General features: G+C 39.0%; 1 protein-coding gene across 11 annotated transcripts in view; it reads left to right on the top strand.

Annotated features, from left to right (window-relative positions):
• EYA1 (EYA transcriptional coactivator and phosphatase 1) overlaps positions 1-23,349 on the top strand; it is an 83,322-nt gene that overhangs the window by 14,252 nt on the left and 45,721 nt on the right. For 3 of the 11 annotated variants that reach the window (XM_058825027.1, XM_058824991.1, XM_058824974.1), the window contains 7 exons: positions 64-133; positions 541-683; positions 4,705-4,866; positions 11,395-11,477; positions 11,886-12,053; positions 17,889-17,892; positions 22,700-22,839. In XM_058825027.1, coding sequence (XP_058681010.1) covers positions 64-133; positions 541-683; positions 4,705-4,866; positions 11,395-11,477; positions 11,886-12,053; positions 17,889-17,892; positions 22,700-22,839 — 770 coding nt within the window. Of the gene's footprint in view, positions 1-63; positions 134-537; positions 684-4,704; positions 4,867-11,394; positions 11,478-11,885; positions 12,073-17,888; positions 17,893-22,699; positions 22,840-23,349 lie in introns of all 11 variants that reach the window. The other 8 variants (XM_058825000.1, XM_058824956.1, XM_058825018.1 and 5 more) reach the window with 4 other exon arrangements.

Genomic DNA, 23,349 nt, shown 5'->3' with positions numbered 1-23,349 from the left:
ATAATATTTATCTTTGGTGTGTGTATTTACACTTCTGTATGCTTTCTTTTCTCCTTGGTGCAGCAATTGGAAGCAGCGGTTTCAGCCCAAGACAAACACACCAGTTCTCCCCACCACAGATTTACCCTTCCAAGTATGATATCTTTTTAAAATAATAATAGTAGTAGTAATAATAATAACTGGAATAGGCAGATTTTAACCTCATTTAAAATAATAATTGACTCCATCTGTTAAGCCATCATTTGAACTGCAGCAGCTTCTAGGGAATTTTTTTTAAAATGCTAAGAATGTATTTGAAAAATATTTGTAAAGTACGTATTTCACTTGTTCTTTTATTATTGATTTCTTATGGTTTCTTTATTATTATATTATTATTCTTATTTCTTTCTTATTTTGTCTCCTAAAGTTTCCATTGTCTAGCACAGCCTATGATTATGTGTTAATGAAGCAGCAGGATTATAATAAAGCTAAAAATAAGTACGTGCATGTCTGTCTAATGCAGTGTCTGTCCTATTTTCTGTCCCTTGTAATCAATAGCAGACCCTACCCACACATTCTCCCCACCCCGTCGTCACAAACGATGGCTGCCTATGGGCAGGCGCAGTTCCCAGCGGGAATGCAGCAAGCCACAGCCTATGCCACCTACCCCCAGCCCGGCCAGCCCTACGGAATCCCTTCCTATGGTAAGAAATCCCGGCCGTGCTCTTTTATTCCTCAGGTAAACGTTCTTTAGATCAAGCCTCTGTGACCCTTAGGTTAGTGCTTAGTGGGACAGCACTAGAGCATTTCTTGTGGAAGACTGTTTTCTCACCTTGGAATGAGTGATGTTTAATTTATGTATTAAAGAGCTAAAAAGGTACTCAAGAAAATAAACCCCATTTTGGGGTCAGGAGGAGAGGTTCATGATTAGCTTTCTGTTGGTGACATCAAAAACACAGCAGTGAAATGGGAAAAGAGATCTCAGGGTTTCCATGACACAGACCCAGCCCCTGGTGACTTGCTCAGGGCTCTGCTCCCCAGCAGTGTGTGAGGTTACATCGGGATGTAAAAGTCTGAATTTCAGCTGGTACAGATTACTAGAACCCAGATGAATCTGTGAGGCTGTGCTGATTTTCAGCAGGCAAAAAAAAAAAAAAGATTCAAAAATGCCTCCATCAAAAAAAAAATCTCATTTTCCAATGTTTTAAAACTCCCTGGAGGTGAAAATTGAGGTAAATTGCCACTAAAGCTCTGTCTGCCTGATGAAGGAGATAGTACTAAGTAGCAAATATTTCCCAAAAAATTTAATTTAAAAACAAGCTGCCATGGGTGAGACCATTTTCCTGCCAGACTGTCTGCTGGCAGACCACATAGCAGTGCAGCAGCAAGGATGCATTATTAGAAAATAGGTCTTATATTCCTCTGGGGGAATATATTAAAAATATACAATCCACATGCTTTGAGCAGTATATTTTGTAAAAATGTGTTCAGATAATATAAGTTTTATACCGAAAGGACAGAACTTGCCATATAAGCTGTTCACTTTAAAAGTATTAAAAGTTTTAAGTGCAAAACTGGTGAATCTTGAAGTCTGCGAGCTGAAAATCCACTGGATCTCAAGTATATCCTATGGCAGATTATGGTGGACAGTAGGCAAAAGAAATACATTATTTTCTCCCTTACTTTAAAATAGGTTTCTTATTATAAATTGGATGTTTTAGCTTCAGTTCGAATGAGCACATTTTAAACTTACACTGTGAGATGAGAAGTCTTGGACACACACAGACACACAGACGCACACAAGAGCTCCTGTTGCTGATGAGAGTTTGTCTGCTAATTCCATCTGGATCAGGGGGGATGATAACAAACAGCTCGTTTCCCCACCCTGCTTTTGTTGACCTGCTTCTCCTGTGGACACCTCGTATTCATACTTGGCTGACTGCTATGTTTGGGCAGCCCAAACTGTGACTTTTTTGTTTTTTTGCTTGGTTCCTCTGGATTAAATCCTGACTTCACTGAAGTCAGCTCTAAAATTCCCACTGACTTCAGCCAGGCCTTGATTTCACTACTTGAGTTTAGCTGTCTCACTGTCGTCGGAGCTGTAATTGAGAGTTGCTTTACTTGGCAACTGCTTGTGGGGGTTAACATGCCTGCCTGCTCTTTTGTTTTGGTTTGGTTTTTTGCCTAGTCCATCCCCCATGCTAGGACTTCAGATAAATTTGCAATGTTTTACATTGCAGAGCTTACTTTTGACCACTGAAATCCTCAGCTCCTGAGCCAAAAGAATTTTTATGTGCTTTGTTCTTTTCGGACTTGTGCCTTGTGGCTGGTGCTAAGGTGCTCCTGCTGATGTCCTTTATAGGAGTAATATTTAAAAGCAAATAACTATTAAAAAGTTTTAGGACTTAACATATATTTTTTGCTTATTTAAGGCATGCCATATAATCTGTGCTCCCAAATGAAATTGGGGAGCATTAGGACACTTATTTGAAATAGGCAAGAGCTGAAGCCTTGCTTAGAACCAGAATTCTACTCTTTGATCTGCAGTTTAGACCCCATGTACCCTCTGTCTTGCCTTTCATCCAGGCAGAAATCTTACAGCAGTATAAAGGGAGAAGACTTATGCCTATGAGAAAGAAAAAACTGAGTTGAGGCCTCTTTCTTTTTGTTTCTTTACTCTGGGTCTACTGGAAGAAAGAGTATTTGTGCGTTCCTGTATCAGCCTGCCTCGGGTTTTCTTTCTAGAGCAGAGTTTGGGAAGGTGCTCAGCTGTACCTCTAGCCTCTTCATTTTTCCAGTTCCCCACCTCCACAGCCATGCAGCCATGCAGGCAGGAAGGGGGGTGGAGGGGAATGCCATTGACAGCTGCTGCCCTGGGGCTCCTGGCTCTGCTTCATCTGCAAAGCCCCTGAGGAGGCTGGAGAATTTCCTGAAGCTCTTTCCTCCTGCCTGCTCCAGCACCAGCATCTAGCACAGGCTTTGCTTCCCAACTTCTTTACCTTCCAAATCCTGGCAGTCCTTGTGTCACTGTCCCTTCCCACTTCCTTGAGTACATTAGACTTGGGAGAAGGGAGCATCAAGGTTTGATGAGTGAAGGCTTTGGGGATGAGAGCAAGTGTAAGTCCCACGAGATGAAAGGCTCTTCATAGCATGGAGGTTTGCAAAAGGGCATGTCAGTGCCAAGTTGTCTTCACTCAAGTGGCATCCTCCTACTGCTGCTTTTGAACATATCCTGCTCCGTCTGAGATGGAGTGTTGGATCAGGCTGCTAAGGGAAATTTAGACTAGAAATTTAATGCTTGATTTAGTTAAACTTTCTCTAAGCCATATTTAATCAGCATTTCAGAAGTCCTTAAACAGATAACAAATAGGGATTGTTGATACCAAGCCATCCACAGCAGGAGCTTCCCCTTGGAAATGAGGTGTCGAGATTCGTCATTCGAACTGCTTAATTGTAACATGAAACAGAAGAATCAAGTAAGCATCAGGGAAAAACAAGCAAACAGGTTTAGCTCAGCAGTTAGAAGGTCTGGCAGAAGGAATTGAGGTTAATTAATGACAACAGTTGAAAAATAATTACTTAGATGGCAGAAAATTTGCTGCCATTTGTATATAGGGAGGTATTGAAGTTTTGCCAATGCATTAGTTTCTGAGCCCACTCCTACCTTGAAACCTTGTTGAATATTGTCTAAAGAAAAATCCAACCAGGAAATGAACTTAGATTAACAGTAATTTTCAAATGAATGTTACTAATTCACACTTAGTAAATCCAGTTCAAATACTGTTGGTTTCTGAACAATGAGTTATCACAGAATGCCACAGTGAAACCTAAGAATATTGTATCACTTTTCTATTACTTTGGCTATAATTATTTTTAAATGGTAGTTCATGTTGGGACAAACTTATAATTAAAACTAAGAGACAGAGACTGAACTGTGTGCATTTCCTCAGTATTTTGCCTGCTGATATTTGCTTGCTCATTGCCTTACAAATTGAGGGAAGAATCACTGAAACTGGGCAGCAAGTCATTCACTGATCAGACTTTGGATTATTTTATAACTAAATGTGGAAGTGAGAGAGTAATGTGGTGTGTAATGGATTTCTCCACCAGTGCAGATTAATGACTCTGCTATGTTTTTCCCAGTTCAGGAGATTGCTTCAGGAATAGTTCCTGTCTCTTAGGTGCTTATTTGTTAAAGAATTGAATTAACATTTAATTACCTTTGAAAAATCATCATTGTACTTAATACTAGTAGAGAAAAATGCTAGTTTTCTTTATCCACTTCTAATTCTTAAAAAAACCATTCTTGGAGCTGTGTGATTTTCATGTAGGAATAATATCCAATGCAATTTTCATTTATGTCATTAATGGGTAGATGGCAGGAGAGCTTGGCTATGCTATGCTTCATTAAATTCATATGAAGTTGCTAATCTACCTCTGTGTAATGTCATGAATATATGGAAAAGTTTGCCTCTGGCAGGAGAGGAAAAAAGGAATAATGCAACTTCCTGTTCATGTATAAATTTCTTTTGCAGTTATTGGAAACACAGTTTTGAATTTAACCTTTCCCTGGTGAACTTCAGTTTTCAGTGTGCTCTTAGACTGCCATTACCTTATTAATTTGTGCATGCTCTCAATATTTGTTCTCTCAGGCAATAGTAGGTATATGTTAAAATGGCTGTTAATTAAGTTATTTTCCATCCCTGTTTGAATATGAACAAATAGATTTGCTGTCACTAACTGATTTAGGTGCATTGTGGGCAGGCATCAAGACAGAAGGTGGATTGGCACAGTCACAGTCACCTGGACAAACAGGATTTCTCAGCTATGGTGCCAGCTTTAGCACACCTCAACCTGGACAGGCTCCCTATAGCTACCAGATGCAAGGTCTGTATAAACAGATATTACCATTAATTAGCTGTAGTTAATGCTGTGGTGGGGTTTTTTCCTCCTTATTTTGTTATATTCCTAGAATAAAAATGAATGTTTGCTTGAGCTCTTGGCTCTGATTTTATTGCAGTTGTTGATGAAATGATGATTGCCTTTGCTGAGAGAGCAACAGGCCAGCTCTCAGCAGTTTAGAAGACCCCTTGCTTCATTAAATTTTAAATAGCAAAATATTCTAGCGTTGTTACAGTAAAAAAATGTTTCTCTGAATAGCAACAGTTTAGCAAATAGTGACTGAGACAAAGCTAGTCCTGTAAAACGTGACAGGATTATGAATTTAGGAAGTGCCAAATATAATTTGACACCTGAGCGTGTTTGAGGAGGGAGAAGAAGATAAAAATACCTACTGCAGCTGTGGAGGTAGCTAAGTAATGATTGAAGTCTGTTTCTTTGAAGTCTATTTAAAAGCTGTAAGTCTTTGTATGTGCAGGCTATTATTATCAATTATATTTTGTAGCTGTACTTGCCTGTTTAGTTTACTTAATGTCTTTTCACTTTGTTCCCCCAATTCCTTTTCTCTCTTCTGTATTGAGAAGTCACTGGTTGTGCCTGGTTTGGGATTGTTCCCATTTAACAGATATTTTAAAAAATCTTTGTTTACCAGAAATAGTGATTTTGGGATGTCTGCTGCAGGCCTTTTCACCCCTGAATTTGGCAGTAGATATCAGGTGTGTTGTGATTTTGGAGTTGTTGAAATAAGTCATCAATCACAGAAATTGACCAAATTTTTTTATAAGCTTTGCACTTTTGTATATTACCAAGCTCAGTCTAAACTGTGTGCCACCAAGTAAACACTCCATGAAATGTCTTGACGCAGAAGTGCTTTCAGAGACTAAGTGAATACAATTTTGCTTTTGTTCCACAGCTGTAAGGATACATTGATCCTGTACTTTGCTCAGGCTCAAGAGAGGTGTTTTTTGTTGTATTTTTTTAAATCTTCTTTTGAACTGCGTGTTGAGTAGCTCCATAGGGCAGAAGTGACCATCTGACATCTCAAATATTGCTGATTTATAGTGTGCTCTGACAGGGAAGAGGGACAGGACCAGAGTAGCACATGGATTTTCATCTACATGCTGAATAGTGATGGTCTTCTCCTCATCAGAGTTAATATAATCAAACAAGGTTACTGGTTTGCTTTCTGCAGGCAGCTACACAAAAAAATTCAAACAAACACACCTCCACACCCATCTCCACACATCCACCTTCCCCCCTCCAAAAATCCTACCTCTCTGTAGGGGAAAACTCAAAATGTTTGCCAGCAGCAGCTAATATGAACTTCTGAATCAACATTTCAGCTTTTAAGGAACTGATAATTCACAGTTGCTAGAAAATGGTGTGATTGAAAAATCATGTCTGGGCTGCCTATAATTTCTATTGCAGTAGTGCCTTCATGCCACAGTCATATACTGGGATCCTGTTGTGTTAACTTCTACAGGCAAATAAAAATATAGTCCATTGAAGTTGGAGGCTAAAATTAAACATACAGACTAGAAGAGCCTAATGAAACAATAAAGGTGACACTGCTTATGTATAATATACAGTTGGCACCCCATACTGGTTATCTAACAGCTCTAAAGGTGTTTTTTGAAAGATTTCAAGCAGAGGGATGTCAATAAAAAGGGATTTTAGGGAGGGCAGGGAAATAGTTTTGCAGATGTCTATGGGAAACTCATTCAACAGAGGGAGGGAAGAGGGAGCAGCAAAGGATAATGTAGAGAGTGCTTGGAAAATTTTAAGTGAAAGCTGTAAGTAATGTGAATGCTGGCATTAGTAGTGCAGAGCTTGGACTCTGTCAATATACTGCAGAGTCTGCCATAAAGGGCATTGCTTTTTTTTTTTCTTTGCTATATGCAAAATTTGTATAAGATCAGAATTTTCAAGCTCAGTAAAGGATGACAGTTGCCAAGAGATGGAACGGTAACATCTTGGAAAGCATTTCCCTGTATGCTTTGAGAAGCAAGGATCTTAAAATATTCTGCAAAAAGAAATATGTTAAAGATGACCCAGTTGGGAGGCTCTAATAGGAAAAGGATCAGAAGCATTGATTTAATGATGGAATTGTCTGCAGGGCTTGGGGGGAGGGAGGTCTTACTCTGGCTTGTGCTCTAGCTATGCTGTGCTTGGACTGAGAGCTGCCCACCTGTGGAAGTCAATGGATCACTGACAGTCTGGCTTGGGCAGAAGAGCCACAGGTCAGACGTGGAGCATCCCTGTGGTGTGTATGTCCTTTCTGTTGTGCTCATAAATAGCACAATGTGTGGGTGAGGGAAGGACTGGTTTTCTACAGAAACCTTAGAGACCATGAGATTGGAAATAAGGGGAATATTTCAAATGAAAGGACTGGAGGAGTTGTTAGTTGCTAAGTAGAAAAGAATCACATTTCTGAACAAGTCTTGCAGTTAAATGTTTGACAATATATGTCTGTACTACATGTGAGAATATATGTCTTAGTGATATTTTCATTAAGTAAACTTGTGTATTTGAAACAACTCTAAATTGACTTAATTCTTCCTTTTGATTGAACAGCTGTTGAAAGTAAACAGGAACATTTGTTTCCTGATTTAATTTCAGAAGGAGAACCTATTCATAATTTCAACTATTATTTAAGGACAAAATTGATTCTCATGACAGAAGACGGGGTTATTGCCGCTGCTGTTCAGTTGTTTGTGCAGAAACCTCCAGAGAGGAAAATGAGTTTATTCTCCCTTTTCCCTCTAGCAGTATATGGGCAGGCTGCAGCCCCAGCCTTGTCATAGCCTGCAATAGCTGTTCTTCATCTCCTGCGTGCAGCTGCTGAGCTGCTAAATGGAGATAATGGATCCCACAACCTACTCCGCAGCCGAGCGTTACATGACAGCGGCTTGGGGCCCTGCTGGCATTCCTGCCTGCGGCAAAGGGGATTTCCTAGCGGCCTTGCAGTTGTCCTGCTCGTGTTCCCTGACTGGGGTTACCTCGTGCTCCAAAGCTTTGGAGTTAATTCTGGTTCCTCTCCCTGGGATGGATGTCTGCCTGCAATGCAGAGACGCTGCCTCGCGGTGCGTGTGCAGCCAATTAAACCCAGTGCTTTTCCTGACCCTGCTAAAATTACAGCGTCATTAGTCACCCAACAATAGTGGGGGGAGAGGCTGCCAGCTTTTGAAAATTGTAAGGAGAATTGCTGCCTGTGACTTCTTGCTAAGTTTATTCTGGTAATTGGATTTTTGTTTGTCACAAATTTATAATCTCATTAACAGAGTGCATAGGGGAGAAGGTGACAAGAGGATTCAGGCAGTTCTGTGACCCATCTCCCCACTCCCCTCTCCCCCCCCCCTTACTTTATTTAACGAGTGTGTTCCTTAAGCTGTTTTTCATATAAGTTGCTTCATAGATGTTGAAAGACCACTTACATGACTAATGGCTGTGGGAATGGGCCCTTGTTCCTATATTGGCAGATTTATAAGGATTGCACAGTGAGGATAAATGGAGTGGAGAAAAGCTGGGGGAAACAGCAAGCAAAGAACTCCATTTGCAAATGTCTTATTTGGGTCTCCTTTGATTGTGATAAAAAGCATGGCTTGTACCTTCCACCGAGTACCCTACCACTGGAAGGGTGTTAGACCTGTGATGAGCACTGGCATTGTTTTAGTTACCGAGGCTGTGATGATAGAGCATAACTATCCCATTGGTTTGGGAATTCAACTGTAAAAAAGTAAACGTTAAGGTATTTGGTTATTATTATACAGTATAAAAATATTGTGCTGGATGGCTAAGCAGTTACTAGGACAACAAGGGGGAGTTTGCCAAGGATTTTTAAACACTGTAAGCAAACGGAAGAAACCTTGAGCTTAAATAGCCCATCTGGCCGTCGAAGGCTTTCCCAAGAGAGCTGCACTAAACTTCTGCCTCATACATTGTACCCTGATGATAGACATAGCCCATGGCAAGGAGACTGAGCTAGGAAGGCAAATGGGCTTCTGTCCCAATACACGGGGGAGGACCTTATCCCGTGCCTGCGGCGGCACAGGGCGCGCCCCGCACCTGGAGCGCGCCCTACTCCCAGCAGGGTCCGGCCGCCTTCCGATGCTGACTGGGATTCCCAGCTTTAATGTGGGTCAGAGCTCTTTGCAAAATAGACCTTTGACCTGCAATTTACAGCTTTTATCACATTTTAAAGCTATGTAGCCAGCCAGCTTAGGGCAGTAAATCTTGCACGTTTTGTAGTGATTCTTATTTTTGTGTTTGTTCGGCTGAGGCAGGGTAGCGGCTCTATGCCATGTTATGGCTGAATATTTAAAAAACAATTTGCAAAATCAGGAGTATTTTAAAAACAACTTCAGGCCTGTAGTTCTGGGTGGCCCACAGAGCTGTTTCTGAGAAACCTGCTTCACGTTTGTTACGGTCTAGGAGACCCTTACCCCTCCTCCATAGAAGCCAGTGCTGACCATGAGATGAAAGAGAGATCTGCATGTTACTGTGTGTGTGTCTTTGTCTGAGAGGGAGAGATGCTGGCTGGCATGTAATTACTTTTCTCATTTGCTCTTGCAAATTATTTTCCAAACTTTCTGAGGAAAGACAATATATTCCTCAAACAAAGTCTGGGTTTTTTTCTACTTATGACTATGAGAGGCCTTTTATATCTTTTTAGTGGCTCAAACTGTGCGCCTTTAAAACCTGGGTTTGAATGTATTACTGCATCTGCAAAAAAACCTTTAGAAATAAGAAGAGACACAGTGATTTATGTTTTTCCAGCCAGAGCACTATTAGAAATAAAATATTATTTCAAATTGCAATTTAAAATATTTTTCAGATGTATTTTGGCTTTCGTGTTTGTCACAATAAAAAAAAAAATCTGTTTTCCAATTTTAAATTAAATTTAAAACAACATGTTTTTCTCATTAGTACTGTTTATCTGTACTATCTGCTAAACTTGGATGTCAACTCCTCTGCTGAAGTAATCTGATTTTTGTTCACAGGATTAGTAGCATCTATCAACAATTAGAGATTTTGCACTAGTGGAAGATAGAAGATAAATGTTTATAGTTATTTCATACATTAAGTTTAAGCTTCATCCTTTACTCCCATTGCTGTTGAACTTCTCATCTACTTCTTTGAGACTTAACTTGTATGTGGTTTTAGTAACTTTTGCAGTCAAAACATTTAAATATTTTTCCTTCTGACTTCTCTTAGCTACAATACCTATTGGTCTGGTATTTTTTGTTTAAGAAAAGTAAATTGCATTTTGAGGGACAAATGTCCTTCAGGGGTTGTAATAAGTACGGGCCCCTGCCTGCATTCTGTCCTCTGGATTTGCAAGAAATGTTGCTTCTCCCAGTGAGTAACCTCTTATTGGGTTTGTTTATTAATTGAGTTGTGTCAGGTACGTCAGAGGATTGGTGCATCTGTGTGTCTGACTCCCTGTTGATTTTCATCCCTCCTTGTCTCCTTTGCTCACCTGCAAGTTTTACCCCCAAAGTCTCTGTATATCTTTGCACTGAGGCAGATTTTGGTGGTGAGGGAGGCTGTAAACAACCTGTGCACTTTAATAACCTGTGCTGACTGGTGCTCTCCTGCTGGATGAGTTCAAGAGGTTGCCTCATTACAGACTTTGTGGTGGCTTATGTAGCTTCACCCTGTGCATCCATATGTCTCAACTGGTGGCTGTGTCACTCCTGGGTTACAGCCAGCGAGGGCAAGACAGCTGAAAGGGGGTCGCTGCCCTTTTAGTGGAACAGCTTCTCAGGTTGGGTATTAGAGAGCCCCATCTGTCTATTTTTGGTGGCTCATGAAAGCTGGAGGAGGGAGATGAAGGCAGCAATTCAGTCTCTGGGCTAAATTCCATCTTGGGGCTCCCTTTTCAGAGAGGTACTTTTTTTCTCTTGTGTCATGCCCAGTACACTCTGTCAAAAGAGGGGAGGCTTGCAGCCCAAGGCTGTCTCTGATCGATTAGTGAGTCCTAATGGCTTTGCAGTGGGATTGAGCTGTTTGGAGCAGGGAGTTATGGCTTTTGCTGCTCCTGTGAGGGGCTAAGGCTCAGGGAGGGGAGAGGACACAGTTCTCAAAGGTGGCAGGAGAAACAGAGCCACCAGGTTTTCATGAGGGGAGATGGTGTCTCTCGGGACAAGGCTTGCCCTTATTGTTCAACAACAACAAAAAAAAGAAAAATAAAAAAAGAAGTAAAGAAACCCTCATTACTTCCACAGTGCTGGGTGTTATTTAAAGAGGTGTGATAGCTGAATTTTCAATGAGACCTGAGGTGGGTCCAAAATTCCAGTCTAAATTTCAAGGGGATTTTTTTATTGTAATAATGAAACACAGAGTGTAAGAACTATGAATTATCACTTTCTAAGTATTAACATGTTATAGAGCTGAATCGGTCAACATATGGGAAATATTACAAATATGCCATAATGTTATGATATAATTGTGTGATATAAGTTATTTTCCAATACTTTGTTTTAGTAATTCACATAATTTTTCCTTTCATTTCAGGCAGCAGTTTTACAACATCATCAGGAATATATGCAGGAAATAATTCACTCACAAATTCTACTGGATTTAATAGTTCACAGCAGGTAAATTTGTTAATAGGAGTTCAGCAAACTTTGGCAAACTTAGAATTCTCATCTGCTGAAAAAATATAGCTCTTAGTTTGTTGAAAGAAATTGTCATCTTTCAAGTCAAACTAAAATGTTTATAAATGTTTTTCTTCAATCTGTCATCTGAGAGCTAACTGTCAGAGGTTGATGTTCTTATTCACACATCTTCAGCAGTGTCTAATAAACTGCTTGTATGACAAGACATACTTAATTATGTGTAAATTAGATTTCATTTTACTGCCTCACAGTTTTAGGTCCTACAGCATCCAGTCCAGGAAGCATACGTGCTCAAAGTCTGACATGTGTTTGTAGTTATATTTTGGAATTTATACTGAAAAGTAGCAAAACTTTGATGGGCTACTCAGTTGCTTTTTTGTCTTGCAGGAATATCCCTCCTATCCCAGTTTTGGCCAGGGCCAATATGCACAGTATTACAATAGCTCACCATACCCTTCACATTACATGACAAACAGCAACACCAGCCCTACGACACCCTCCACAAATGCAACATACCAGCTCCAAGAACCACCATCTGGCATCACCAGTCAAGCAGTTACAGATCCTGCAGCAGGTAATTACATGGATTTTATGGTCCCTATGAGGCACGTTTTTGTAAGTTGAAAGGGGATTGAACTGGATTTTTTTTCGTGTAATGGTTGATTTTTTTTTATTATTATTTCTTAATCCTGAGCCTGTGGCATATCTTGGACAGATTTTAACAGAAAATAGAGTAAAGAAAAAAGAGGATCAGTAACATTTTTAAAGCTTATCTGGAATACAAGTTGTTTGTATTTATTTGCAAAGTGTGTTAAAAATTGCAGGGTATGAATAAGTCTTAACAGTAAACAAGAACCTGGTGCTTTTAAGCTCTGTATTCATTAAGATAAACCCCTTTGATTTTTCTTAAAACTGAAATCAAGAGGCCTTCAAACCATAACCCAACTGTCTACTTGAAAGAGAGCTTTTGAGCTCTTTCTTTCAGAGGACATAATAATGCTTGCAATGGAGAGTGGAAATTGCACAAGTGTTTCCATTTTAAGAAAAGATTTTCAGTGGCTTATTCTTTTTTCCCAGTCATTTTACCTTTCTTGGTGGAATTTGGCAGTCCTTTACTAGTTGAGATACTTTTTGAACATTTATGCCAAACTGCTCCAGCTGTTTTTGGAAATGAGTGGTGAAAAATACTTTTCTCATTATTAAAAAGAAGTTAAAATCCATCTTTTTAAAAGATCAGGTGTGTCAGTCATTAGTAGATGGCAGAGGTATGAAGTCTGTCAGAGAGAAATTCCAAGATTGCAGATGTGTTTCTTAGTAATGCAGGAAGAAGTAGTTATGATTTGGCAGTGCTATCAGGTGGTTTTGTTTCTGGCTTCTTTGGGATGAGGTTGGTTTTAGTTCTCTTGAAGCACTTGATGGGACTGATCTTCCATGTGCAATGCTGAATTTTACTGTAATTTGCTAGGCCTCTGTTGCTTTTCTGCCTGAGTGTGCACCAGAAGAAAATGTTATGCAGTGTTGTCTTTTTTGAGACATTTGTTGCAAGTAAGGAAGAAAATACAGCTGGTGTGTGCATTTATATACACCAGGTCACGTGTGTGCACTGTATTTGAGAAAGGAATCTCTCTAAATATGTGAGCGCTTATTGGGGTCTGTGGCATTTAGGTGTGGATGCATATTGATGTCTGCATAATTATCCTGCTTTTCACTTGTTGAAAATTTTTTGCTTTTGTTTTCGTGTGATTTTGTTTTCTTTTCTTTTTAAGTTGGAAGCAGTTAAGTTCCTCTTTAGCCCAAAACCCTACGGTGATCAAGTTTTAGCTGTTATCAAGATACTAAAATTGTATCATCTGTGTCTTGATCTTTTGCAAAATTATTGCATGCATTTTTCTAATTGATCTTTACTATAGCATTTACTTCCTAAAAGCTATAGTAAATGTGCATATGAAGAGAGGAGGTATAATATTCCCAAGCTCAAACTTAGTGAGTTAAAGACTGTCCTCCTATTTAAGTAGTTTTCTGTGCTCTATAAGCCTGAACAGAACTTTTCTCAGTTCCTTTTTAAGAAGTCTTTCTTTTCTCCCCCACATCTTCCATGTTCTTCTTATGACAGTTTTGTCTAAAAATTTGAAAGAATTTGGTGAGCTTTCTCATGGATGAGTTCTGCACCTAATCCTTCTTCTAATTTCTTATTTCATGTATTGAAAGCTGTACATCCATGGATGCCCTGCCACTGCTTGCTTAGCCCTTTCTCAGACGTGTGCACACCTCCTCTGGCATTGCTGGGACTTCCATTTCTTTTCCCGAGACATTAACATTACTGATTTAACAGTTCAGAAAATGTTCCTTCCAGCAGTTTGCAAATAGCAACCCTTAATGTGGCAATGGAGTTATCATGGGCTGGCTGCCTCTACCAGAGGCAGAGGCACATTTAGGAAAGTACCTAAATGTGGTACCTGTGGACCTATTAGAAAGAACTGGTGAAAGTCATCTCCATCAATGTGGTTGCAATCAGCAGAAGGTCTAGGGCCAAATTTCTCCATTTTTCTTTATGCAGTTTTTTTCTTTATGCAGTTAGGTTAGGATCAAGCCCATTTAGGCTCCTTCTGTATTGCCTGGAGAGAGATGAACACTTCTAATTAGAGTTCAGCTTAACAAGAGTCTTAATCCTGAGATGCCAAAGCCTCTCCAGTGGCATGAAAACAGTTTAAAGTGGCTGACATACCTGTGCTGGCTTCCTAAGGAGAAATTAGGCAGGAATCTTCTGCTCCCTCACCTTCAGCGCTGGTAGAAAGTAAAGAAGGAACCATCAGTGTATCCAGTGCTGTGCTTGCCATTTCTCCTTGGACAGTAAATGGTTGTGCTTTTTTCTTGTTGAGGTTTATTGCCAGCCCTCAGCTGAGCTCATACACAGCCTACTTGGAGGACAAAGCAAGGCTGGGCTCAAAGAAAAGAGGGATCAACATGTAGGAAGGAAATGCTGATGGAGTGGGGACAAGTGGAAGGCATATTCAACAGAAGGAAATTCATAGTCGGGTCAAAAATACAGAACAAAAGAGCAAATTAAACAAGTTTTTATTACAATTAGTAAAATTTCTGTAGGCTGTTTTGCCACACCTGCTCAAGTTAGGCTGCTGATTCTTTACCACAACTGGAATGTTTCATATGAGGGATGTGGGGAGCAGTGCAGAGCTATCACATTTTGTAGGATGGGCTCCAGCTGCTGAATTGCAGCTGTCTATCCTTAGACATCTTCTATATTTTAAAAAAAAACATGTAATCCATGTGGTTATGAACTATGCCAGGACAAGCACAGAACAGCCTTCAGACTTTACAGAGGCACCAGAATGATTTGACAGACATGGGTGGTTTCTATGAATTTGGGCCAGTAAGTGAAACAGTAGAGTCTGGTAAGAAAAATGTGAAAGGGAGAAAGTAATTATGTGCTCTTCTGACATTTTTAATAGAGTTTTGCCGACTCAGAAATCTCAGATAATTTCACTTCAAATATGTTTTATTCCTTGTCCAAATATAAAATAATCCTTTTATGATTTTCCTCAGTTACTAGTTAAATTTGAAAGTTTTTGCCATGCAATCCTGAACATGCAGGAATTCCTGCAGAAAAACCTGGGATTTTCCATGCTCAGTGTTTCTTCTTTCTCTTCGCTTTCAGGATTTGAAACTTTCTTGTACCACAGTCAGGATAAAATTATTCATTGCCCAAATTTTTATAGTCTTTGTATCCATAAATCAGATATAGAAATTAATGTTACTTTCTTGTGAACAAAAGCCTGTATTTTTCTTAGTGATGTAATCAGAAAATTGCTGATTTTTTGTCTAAGCTGTAGTATCTAAGAGAAGTAATAAGAATTAAAAATATGAAATAGAAGTAGATAAATGAGCAAATATTTGTTCTCCCTTCCACTATTTAAATACATTGAAATAGGTTGAGTGAAGAAAAGCAGTATTTCTTTATGTTCCATGTAGGTAAGCTGTGTAGCTCTTTGCTGCAGGATGTTGTGGATGCAAAATGTTTATGCCAGTTCAAGCCTAACTTTGACAAGCTCAAATATTAAATTTACAGAGACAACAAGAAATTCTTGATGCAGCAGATCAGTGGAGACTGGGGATGAATTAGTGCTGTGTGGATGTCTGTCCTTTTTATGCTTTCTTACTTAGTTTCCAGCTGTTTGCCAGTGGTGAAATTTACCATGGAGAGATGGAGTTATGCCCCCATTCACTATGCCTGATGCTCAAAAATTCTTAGTGTAACATTCATAACATTATTTCTAAGAGTTAATATGGAAATAAAACTACCTTTTATAAAGCCATAATAATTTTCTCTTGCAATATTTCAACTCCATCATCACAAATGGTAATAAAAAGTTCTTGATTTGTGCAATATTTTTTTTCATTCAGTCAGGAAGGTTGAATTTATCCTTCTGTTTCATATGGTGATATATTTATAATTTATTAAACAGTGTTTCTCACAAGAGAGACTTGCATTGTTCTTGCGATTCAATCTCTTTCATTTTTCTTGGTTTCTGTAATAAGTGTGTTTAATATATTACTGGAAGGTTTGGGGTTTTTTTCATATTACTCACATACTTCTCAATGCAGATTAAAAACCTCGCAGGGATTGTGCCAGCAAAACTTGGTCTCAGACATGGGCCACTATTTTGCTATTAAAGACTAAACTTCTTTTTCCTTGAGTACTATATCATCTTTAGTATTACAAAAGGGAAAGCAACTTTTACAGTTTCTTCTTATCATGTTTCATAACAATAAATTAGAGACACAAAAGTGAAAGAGGGTAAATAGTTTATATAGACGACTTTTCTTTCCTATACGGAAAAAAATGCAGCTATATTTGCAGTACATTTCTGGTATTCTAATGTTTGTTCTTTTCCATAAATATAAATGAAGAGTAAATTTAGAGGATATATTATACAAAGAAGGAAAATCACAGAAAATTCTGTCAAAATAGAAATTAAATTGCATACAGTGGTGAATGGCAAAGTGCAGTACTGGTTTTGCTTTTCTCATAATAATTGTTCTCCTGGGATGCTTATCTTTGCTTTTGATGGGATTAAAAGTAACAATGATTTCAAATTGTTTGAAAACTGAACTGATGAGTAAGGAAGAAATAACTAATAAGGACACAGGTACTACTGGTTCATTATTGATTGTTTCATGTTTTTTCCTCAATAAAGAATGCTGGAGGACAAAAATCTGGACCACTGTCAGTTGTGGTCATATATATTTATAAATACTGTTATATATGATATTTTGTCATTATTTTAAATATGCAAACCTAAATCAAAACCTCAACCAGGCTTTGAAATAGTCATTTTTGCCACTATTTTTAACAGACTGTTGAGAGCTTCTGTCAAGTTTATAATAGCATGCTCTTAATTCTCAATATACAAACATTAAATTTGTTTTTCAAGTGAAGATTTTGACATTTTGTCAAAACAGCACTAGACATATACTTCTGTGATCCTGACAGCAGGCATTATTGTATTTCTTGCAATATTTACTTTGTGCTTTTACTTACTGCTAATACAGTATTATTTTTTTTAGTAGACAAGTAAAAAAAGGAACATCCACAAATACACTTGATTCTGCTGCAATGTTCAGTCCTGGTCCAGTTGTATGCAAGTAGAAGTTTGTATAGGTGCTCATGGAATTTGTGTTTAGTTTTATTTATGCAAAAGGAAACTTTAATTATGCAAAGTAAGAAAATCATAGTGTGAGACTGACATATTCAAATTACTTGAATCTTGTATTTTTATTCTGGTACACAGAAGCTGAAATAACACTGGCAAAATGAAGTATAAGATTTAAGGGAAAGCCATTAATCTGGGCACAATCTAAATGGAAAGTTTTTTGTACATAGGTACTTGTAGAGACATTTGACCGTCCTAAGTACCCTGGACCCACCTTATCCATGTGATTTACATTGTGACATGAGATAGGATTACTTTGATAATGTACATTTACTCTTTTTTGCATAACCTTTCAGTGTAGTAGGGAAAAAGTCTAATAAAATTTGCAATGCCTTTGTCAGCAGCAAAAGCTCTACCCACACACACCAGCTGGATTTACCTAAAGACACACTTGATTTTGGGCCTTCTGGCGTAGCCATTTGCCCAGATTTGTCACTGGACACTATTGCTGTACATTGAAATCAACAGTAAGAAAATGCAGCAATTACTATGGGAGATTTTCACAACAAACAGAAATGAATTACAGAATATGGTGTTGCAAATGCTCTCTCTGCAGCTGTACTGTCAGCTCATAAATAGTCAAGGTGGTTTTAGTTTTGAGATGATGGAAAATTGTCCTGTGTGACAAAACCATCAACGCTGCCCAGAGTGATGTATAAAGGGAAGTATAAACTGATGAACTCTCATGTCAAGTTGCGGTGTTATGGTGCCTTGAAGCAGAGAGGAAAGTCTGATACAGTCTGGTTCATTTATTCTAGTTAGGCCAGAATGTAAACATATTTCATTCCCCACAGTTATGTTTTTGTCAGGCTTGATGTCACTGTATGCTGCAGGGGTTGCTACCAGGTCAGAAGTAGGGGAGTACCAGTCACACCTGGAAAACAAGATATTTACATAATCTGGGCTTAAAATGTGGGGTTTTTTTTTTCTGACTGACTGTAGAAGTCAAGAGGGAGTCTTTTATACTTATCCAAGGTTCAGAAGGTGAAGCAGAAGTAAGCTATAACATTTTGTGTCTGCCTGGAGCAAAGAACAGAGAGTTGCTATAGCAGGGAGATCCAAAATGATGTGTATGTCCAAGGATGCAGAAGAATAACTGTTGCTACAGCTGCTATTAATACAAAATTTTAATATTAACTGTTGCTATTAATACAAATTTGTGAAGGCATTGCAACATAGAGCCACAGCACTGGCAGTGTGGGCTGATGGATCCAGCAGGCTGTACCCTGCCTGCTGCAGGGGCCATCAGCAGGCACCTTGGGAGCATCAAGGGCAGGCTGGGCTTGTGTAAGATTTGCCCTAAGCACTTTTCCAGATCCCAGATATTTTTGTCTCGGGGTATTTCCAGACCTGCTATTGTTTGTGTGTTTAGGGTGTGCCTGCATTAGTATTTTAATTTTGAAGCTTTGGCTCAGTAGAGCAGTCCTAGGGCACCCAAGTGGAGTCCTTCCAGTCAAAGGAAAGTGTCCTCCAGAGCAGCTCCCAATTGCTCCAGCCCCTTCTGAGGGTGCCCAGGAGCTCAGCTGAGAATGCACTTGCACTGGAACAACCTCTCAGAAACAGCCAGCAGAGCCTGATGTCGTTGCCACCACTTGCCTGATCCCACTGATCCAACTTGCTAATGTGGTGCAGCTGTAGCACCCCTGAATGCTTCACTTCCAGGGATGTATTCAGGCCCCTCTTGAACCCATGTAACATTTTGAGAGGCTGGCATCGGGGTTTTTTTTGGCAAAATGTGTACAAATCTCATTTTATCTGAACTCCTTGTATTTAACCAGGCTGCTTGCCAGCTCCCTTTGGTGATCTTGCTTTTGTGTTGGGCAGGCAATGGATCTGATCCTCACCCTCTTCTCTGCTCAAGATTATGTGCAGGGCAGGGTTTTCTCCTGCACTTATTTGGGTTTGTGATGCTCAAGGACAGGATAAAATTTAATTCAGTGTTTTAGAAAAATCATCATTTCACTTGGCTAGTATTAAAGTGTCTGGTACAATGAAGTCAGCTGAAGTTGAACAAATTAACCTTCTCTTAGCAATGATTATAGAGTAATGAGTGTAGTGATAACATTATTTGTGTCTATGTAAATTGACTTCAGCGAGTCTTTTGATGCCCCTGGCAGTTAAATCTTTTCACTTAATATAATTAACAATTCACTTAACAATTTTAAAAGCAAGCTAGGCTAAGGCAGTTTGGCAGGAATTGCAGCAGAAGGATAAAAAGCTGTTCAGGAAGTCGTGTCCAGAGAGGAGTTAGTAAGAGCTCACTGCTAAAACAGAGGGATGGCTGCAGCAGCATTCCTCAGTGTCTGCCTTGGGCCTAGCACCAGACCACATTTTCATTAATCACTATGTGACAGAACAGAATGTGTTTGCCTATTAAATATGTAGATGACACCATGCTGAGAGGGGCTGTGAGGCCTTTGGAAACGAGATGAGAACTCAAAAAATGGAGATGTGATCTGAATAGGAGCAGGTGTGAGGTATACATTTAGGCAGGAATGATGAACTGCACAAATGTGGGACAGGGAATGTTGGCAGCTTCTTCCAGGCTCTACCTTTCCCTGCAGAGCCCTCTCAGTACGGCAGACATTAGTGGCACACAGAGTACCCTCAGCCACTGTTGTTTTTCTTTTTCCAGAATTTTTCAGGGCTGGGCGTGTTGAAGCTCAGGGCTCAGGTGGACACTGAATTCTTTAACTGTGTTTCCTTATGAGGCCCTGAGAGTGACCATTGGACACTGAGCTGGTGACACAGCCGTGAACACAGAGGCTTCCCTTCATGTACATGGAACAGGTTTCTTGCACACAATGTCATGTTTTCCCCCACTGGTGACTGCTGTCTGTCACATGTAACACACTGATCTCCTCAGCAGGCTCAGGAGCTGCAGGTATCAGCAATGTTGCTTGTTCAGTCATGTGCAAGGTTTGGCCAAGTCTTGGAGAAACAACCAGTTCAATGTCACTTCTTCCTCAGAGGACAATCTAGGAATGCCCAGTCTAATATTTATGGAAATATTGTAGAAAATGCAAATTTTTTCTGGCCAAGTGGTGTCCTGGGAGGGTAGCCTGCAGAACATTCAGGAAGTCAAGCTTTGCTTGATTTTGCTTTGCATTATGTTGTCCAGTTTGGCGAGATTGTAGAGAATAAGAATCAGACCCCAGCAAAGATTGACAGGGAAGGGTTAATTAAACAACAAAGGGGATCTGTGAACAGTCTTCAAATGCATGCAGATACAATGAAGGGAATGATTTTCCCCCACTTTCACAGATTAAACTTCTACTGCTGTAATGAATGCTGAAGTTGTATGTTATGATGCAGCTGTCCAAGCAGCAGAGATTTCCTGGGGAAATCCATAAGAGCAGGACAGACAAATGTTTTTGGGAATGATGGAAGTACAGTGGTCCCAAGAAGGGGTCCTGAGGCAGGGTTGGGAGTTTTTCTGTCAGGTGACAGTCTGGTGCATCCAGACAGATTACCTGGGAAGGGGAAATGGAAATGAGCCTCCACCCAAATTTGCAGCCCTGTGTTTAAAATTTTAAATGAAGTATTCATAAGTGAAAGTGTTGCAAAGATGGAGAGCTGGATGCCTCTTACAGACAGATTTTCTTCCCTGCCCCCACCATGCTCTGCTCTGTGTCCTCACTCATTTAGGTTTCCTTGTTTGTTTATTTGTCATGGAGTTTTGTTTATGCTCTTTCCATCTCACCTGTTCCCTACTTGTTTTAGTATTACTCCAGCAAGTTTAATTCTTGAAACTTTCAGGCATAGCATGTCTGTAAGAAAGGTTTCTAAAACTGGGAACTAAAGCCAAACTCCTGAAAACAGTGTCAAAGACCAAAGGCAGCTGAAATTTAAATTAGTCAATAGAAAATGCAATTTTTCATTACATCTAAGTTTTGAAGTACATATTTAGAACATCATATCACCAGTATACCTGTTGAAGAAATTCTGGTCTGTTTATTTTATGGGGTTTTAGTATAGGTCAAATGTTTTCAGAGGATTCTCTGCTTAACTTTGAGTTACATCTTTGTTTGATGTAGTCTGAAGTATTTAGGTAAATATATAAGGTGAAATATGTGAGCTATGCTAATTCTCAATAAGTGTAGATTTGAAGGCTGAGCATGAGAATTTCAAGACCTTTTCCTTTCATTCAGCACAAGTAACTGTTATTATTTGGAGTAATTGTGCATATGTGGTGTTACACAGATGTCCAGAGTCTCCTCCTTAATTTAACCTTTGACCTCAACAGGATGTTTTCCTAGGAGAGAGAATCCCTTGTGTGAGAAGTATACCTGTCTGTTCAAGCTGGAATGTTGTGGTCTAGGCAGATTCAAATTTAAAATTTTGCATCTACTGAACTCTAAAGAGTAGTTAATATTAACCTAGCAGTAAAACTGAGAAACATAAAAGTTGCAGCTGCCTTCATGAAGTAGTGTTTTTAGGAAAAACAAAAAGAAATCATGGTGACCATCAAAATAAAAGTATTTCTGAAATTTAGACTATGAAAGGAAGTTTTCAAAAGAGATTTAAAAATGTGTTGTTGCATTTCTAAGGACTACGGTACTGCTAATTAAATTAATGGGAAGGAAAACTGATGCTCAGTGTATGCTTTGTTAATGTACAAGCATTCACTATGATATGGATGTTAAGAGTAGCAAAATATCTTCAAACTTGCATGTTTTCAGAAAAACTCTGCTGTTCCTATCTACATGAATCATCGCTCTTTTTACAGCTGTTCAGTAACAGTAAATATTCTTATAAATAAATGTGGCATAATAATTAGCATGCAATACTGTTTGTAAAGATTTGTATCCTGTCTTGAAGGTACTCATTGGAAATGTTCAGTGTTGATTAGGCCTTTAAAAATACTTGAAATCTCATCTTCAGTTGATGCATATTTAACACTTATTCATTTAAATTACTGTAGGAAAATAAATATTCTGGTTTATGCTATATCTTGGAATAATCCTACTCTTCTGGCTCAAATGTAGCAATCTAAGAGTGTCCAACCAGGCAATTTGGAAAATTTTTCAATTTATATTTGTCTGGGCTTTTTTCACACCTGGTTGGATTTTTCTTACCTGTCACCATAACAGTCATTTTAAAGCATTTAAGGTATTTAAGTTTGAAAAGTTTGAGTTAAATTAATGCTGTTTTATGAAAAACTGGCATCCTTTAAAATTGTTTGCTTAATCTTTTAATAATTGAAGGAATGAAGCAATGAAGTTTTTATCTCCTGAGTCTTTTATAGGCATTTACTGAAATCGCTTGTCACTCTTTTTACATATAATTTGAGCTAGATTGAATTAATTTATGAATCGATATGACCTCTTACTGTTTTATATTTCATTTTTTTAGTTAGGACTGGGTTTGGTAGGAGCAAATTATTCTAGTTAGGACTGGGTTTGAGCAAGTAAGTTGAACATTTTGAGTGCTGAACTGAAGGGTAAAAGTGTTCTTTCTTTACTGTGACAGAATACAGCACAATCCACAGTCCATCCACCCCCATTAAAGATTCAGACTCAGACAGATTGCGTCGGAGCTCAGATGGGAAATCACGTGGACGTGGCAGAAGAAACAATAATCCTTCACCACCACCTGACTCTGATCTGGAGGTACTATATATGAAATGTCTTTGGCCTGTTACAGAATTTTGTTTTTATCATTATTTCGCACAAAGTGTTATTTATGCATCAAAAATAAAGTGGCATTGAAATTCCCTTTCTCCTAACAGTATTTCCATAGATAATAGGATTTTTCTTCTAAAGAACCTTCTTCAGGAAGAGCTTCTACTTCCTTGGAAAAATACTGGGTGTTTCTTTCTCCTTTTGATTAACAAAGCAAACAAACAAACAAACCAAAACAAACCAAATGGGGAAAAAAAAAGAAAGAAAAAAAAGGATCAATCTTTTCCCAAGGCAAATAAAGGTTTTGAATTGGACAAGAGACACTTCTGGCACAATAGTGGGGTTTGTTCTCCCATGCCCTGTTCACATTCCTCCAGTGGCCCATGGTTTATGTTGAGAACACATCTCCAATGACACACCACAGCTACGAGTGTCCACACTGCATTACTTTTCCTTTCCAGAAGCTTACCCCATTTGTCATCATGGGAAATACAATCT

Source organism: Ammospiza caudacuta, chromosome 1 (genome assembly GCF_027887145.1).
Source record: "Ammospiza caudacuta isolate bAmmCau1 chromosome 1, bAmmCau1.pri, whole genome shotgun sequence".
Lineage (NCBI taxonomy): Eukaryota > Metazoa > Chordata > Aves > Passeriformes > Passerellidae > Ammospiza > Ammospiza caudacuta.
Note: the sequence above shows the minus strand (reverse complement) of the source record. Positions and strands in the feature narration are given on the sequence as shown.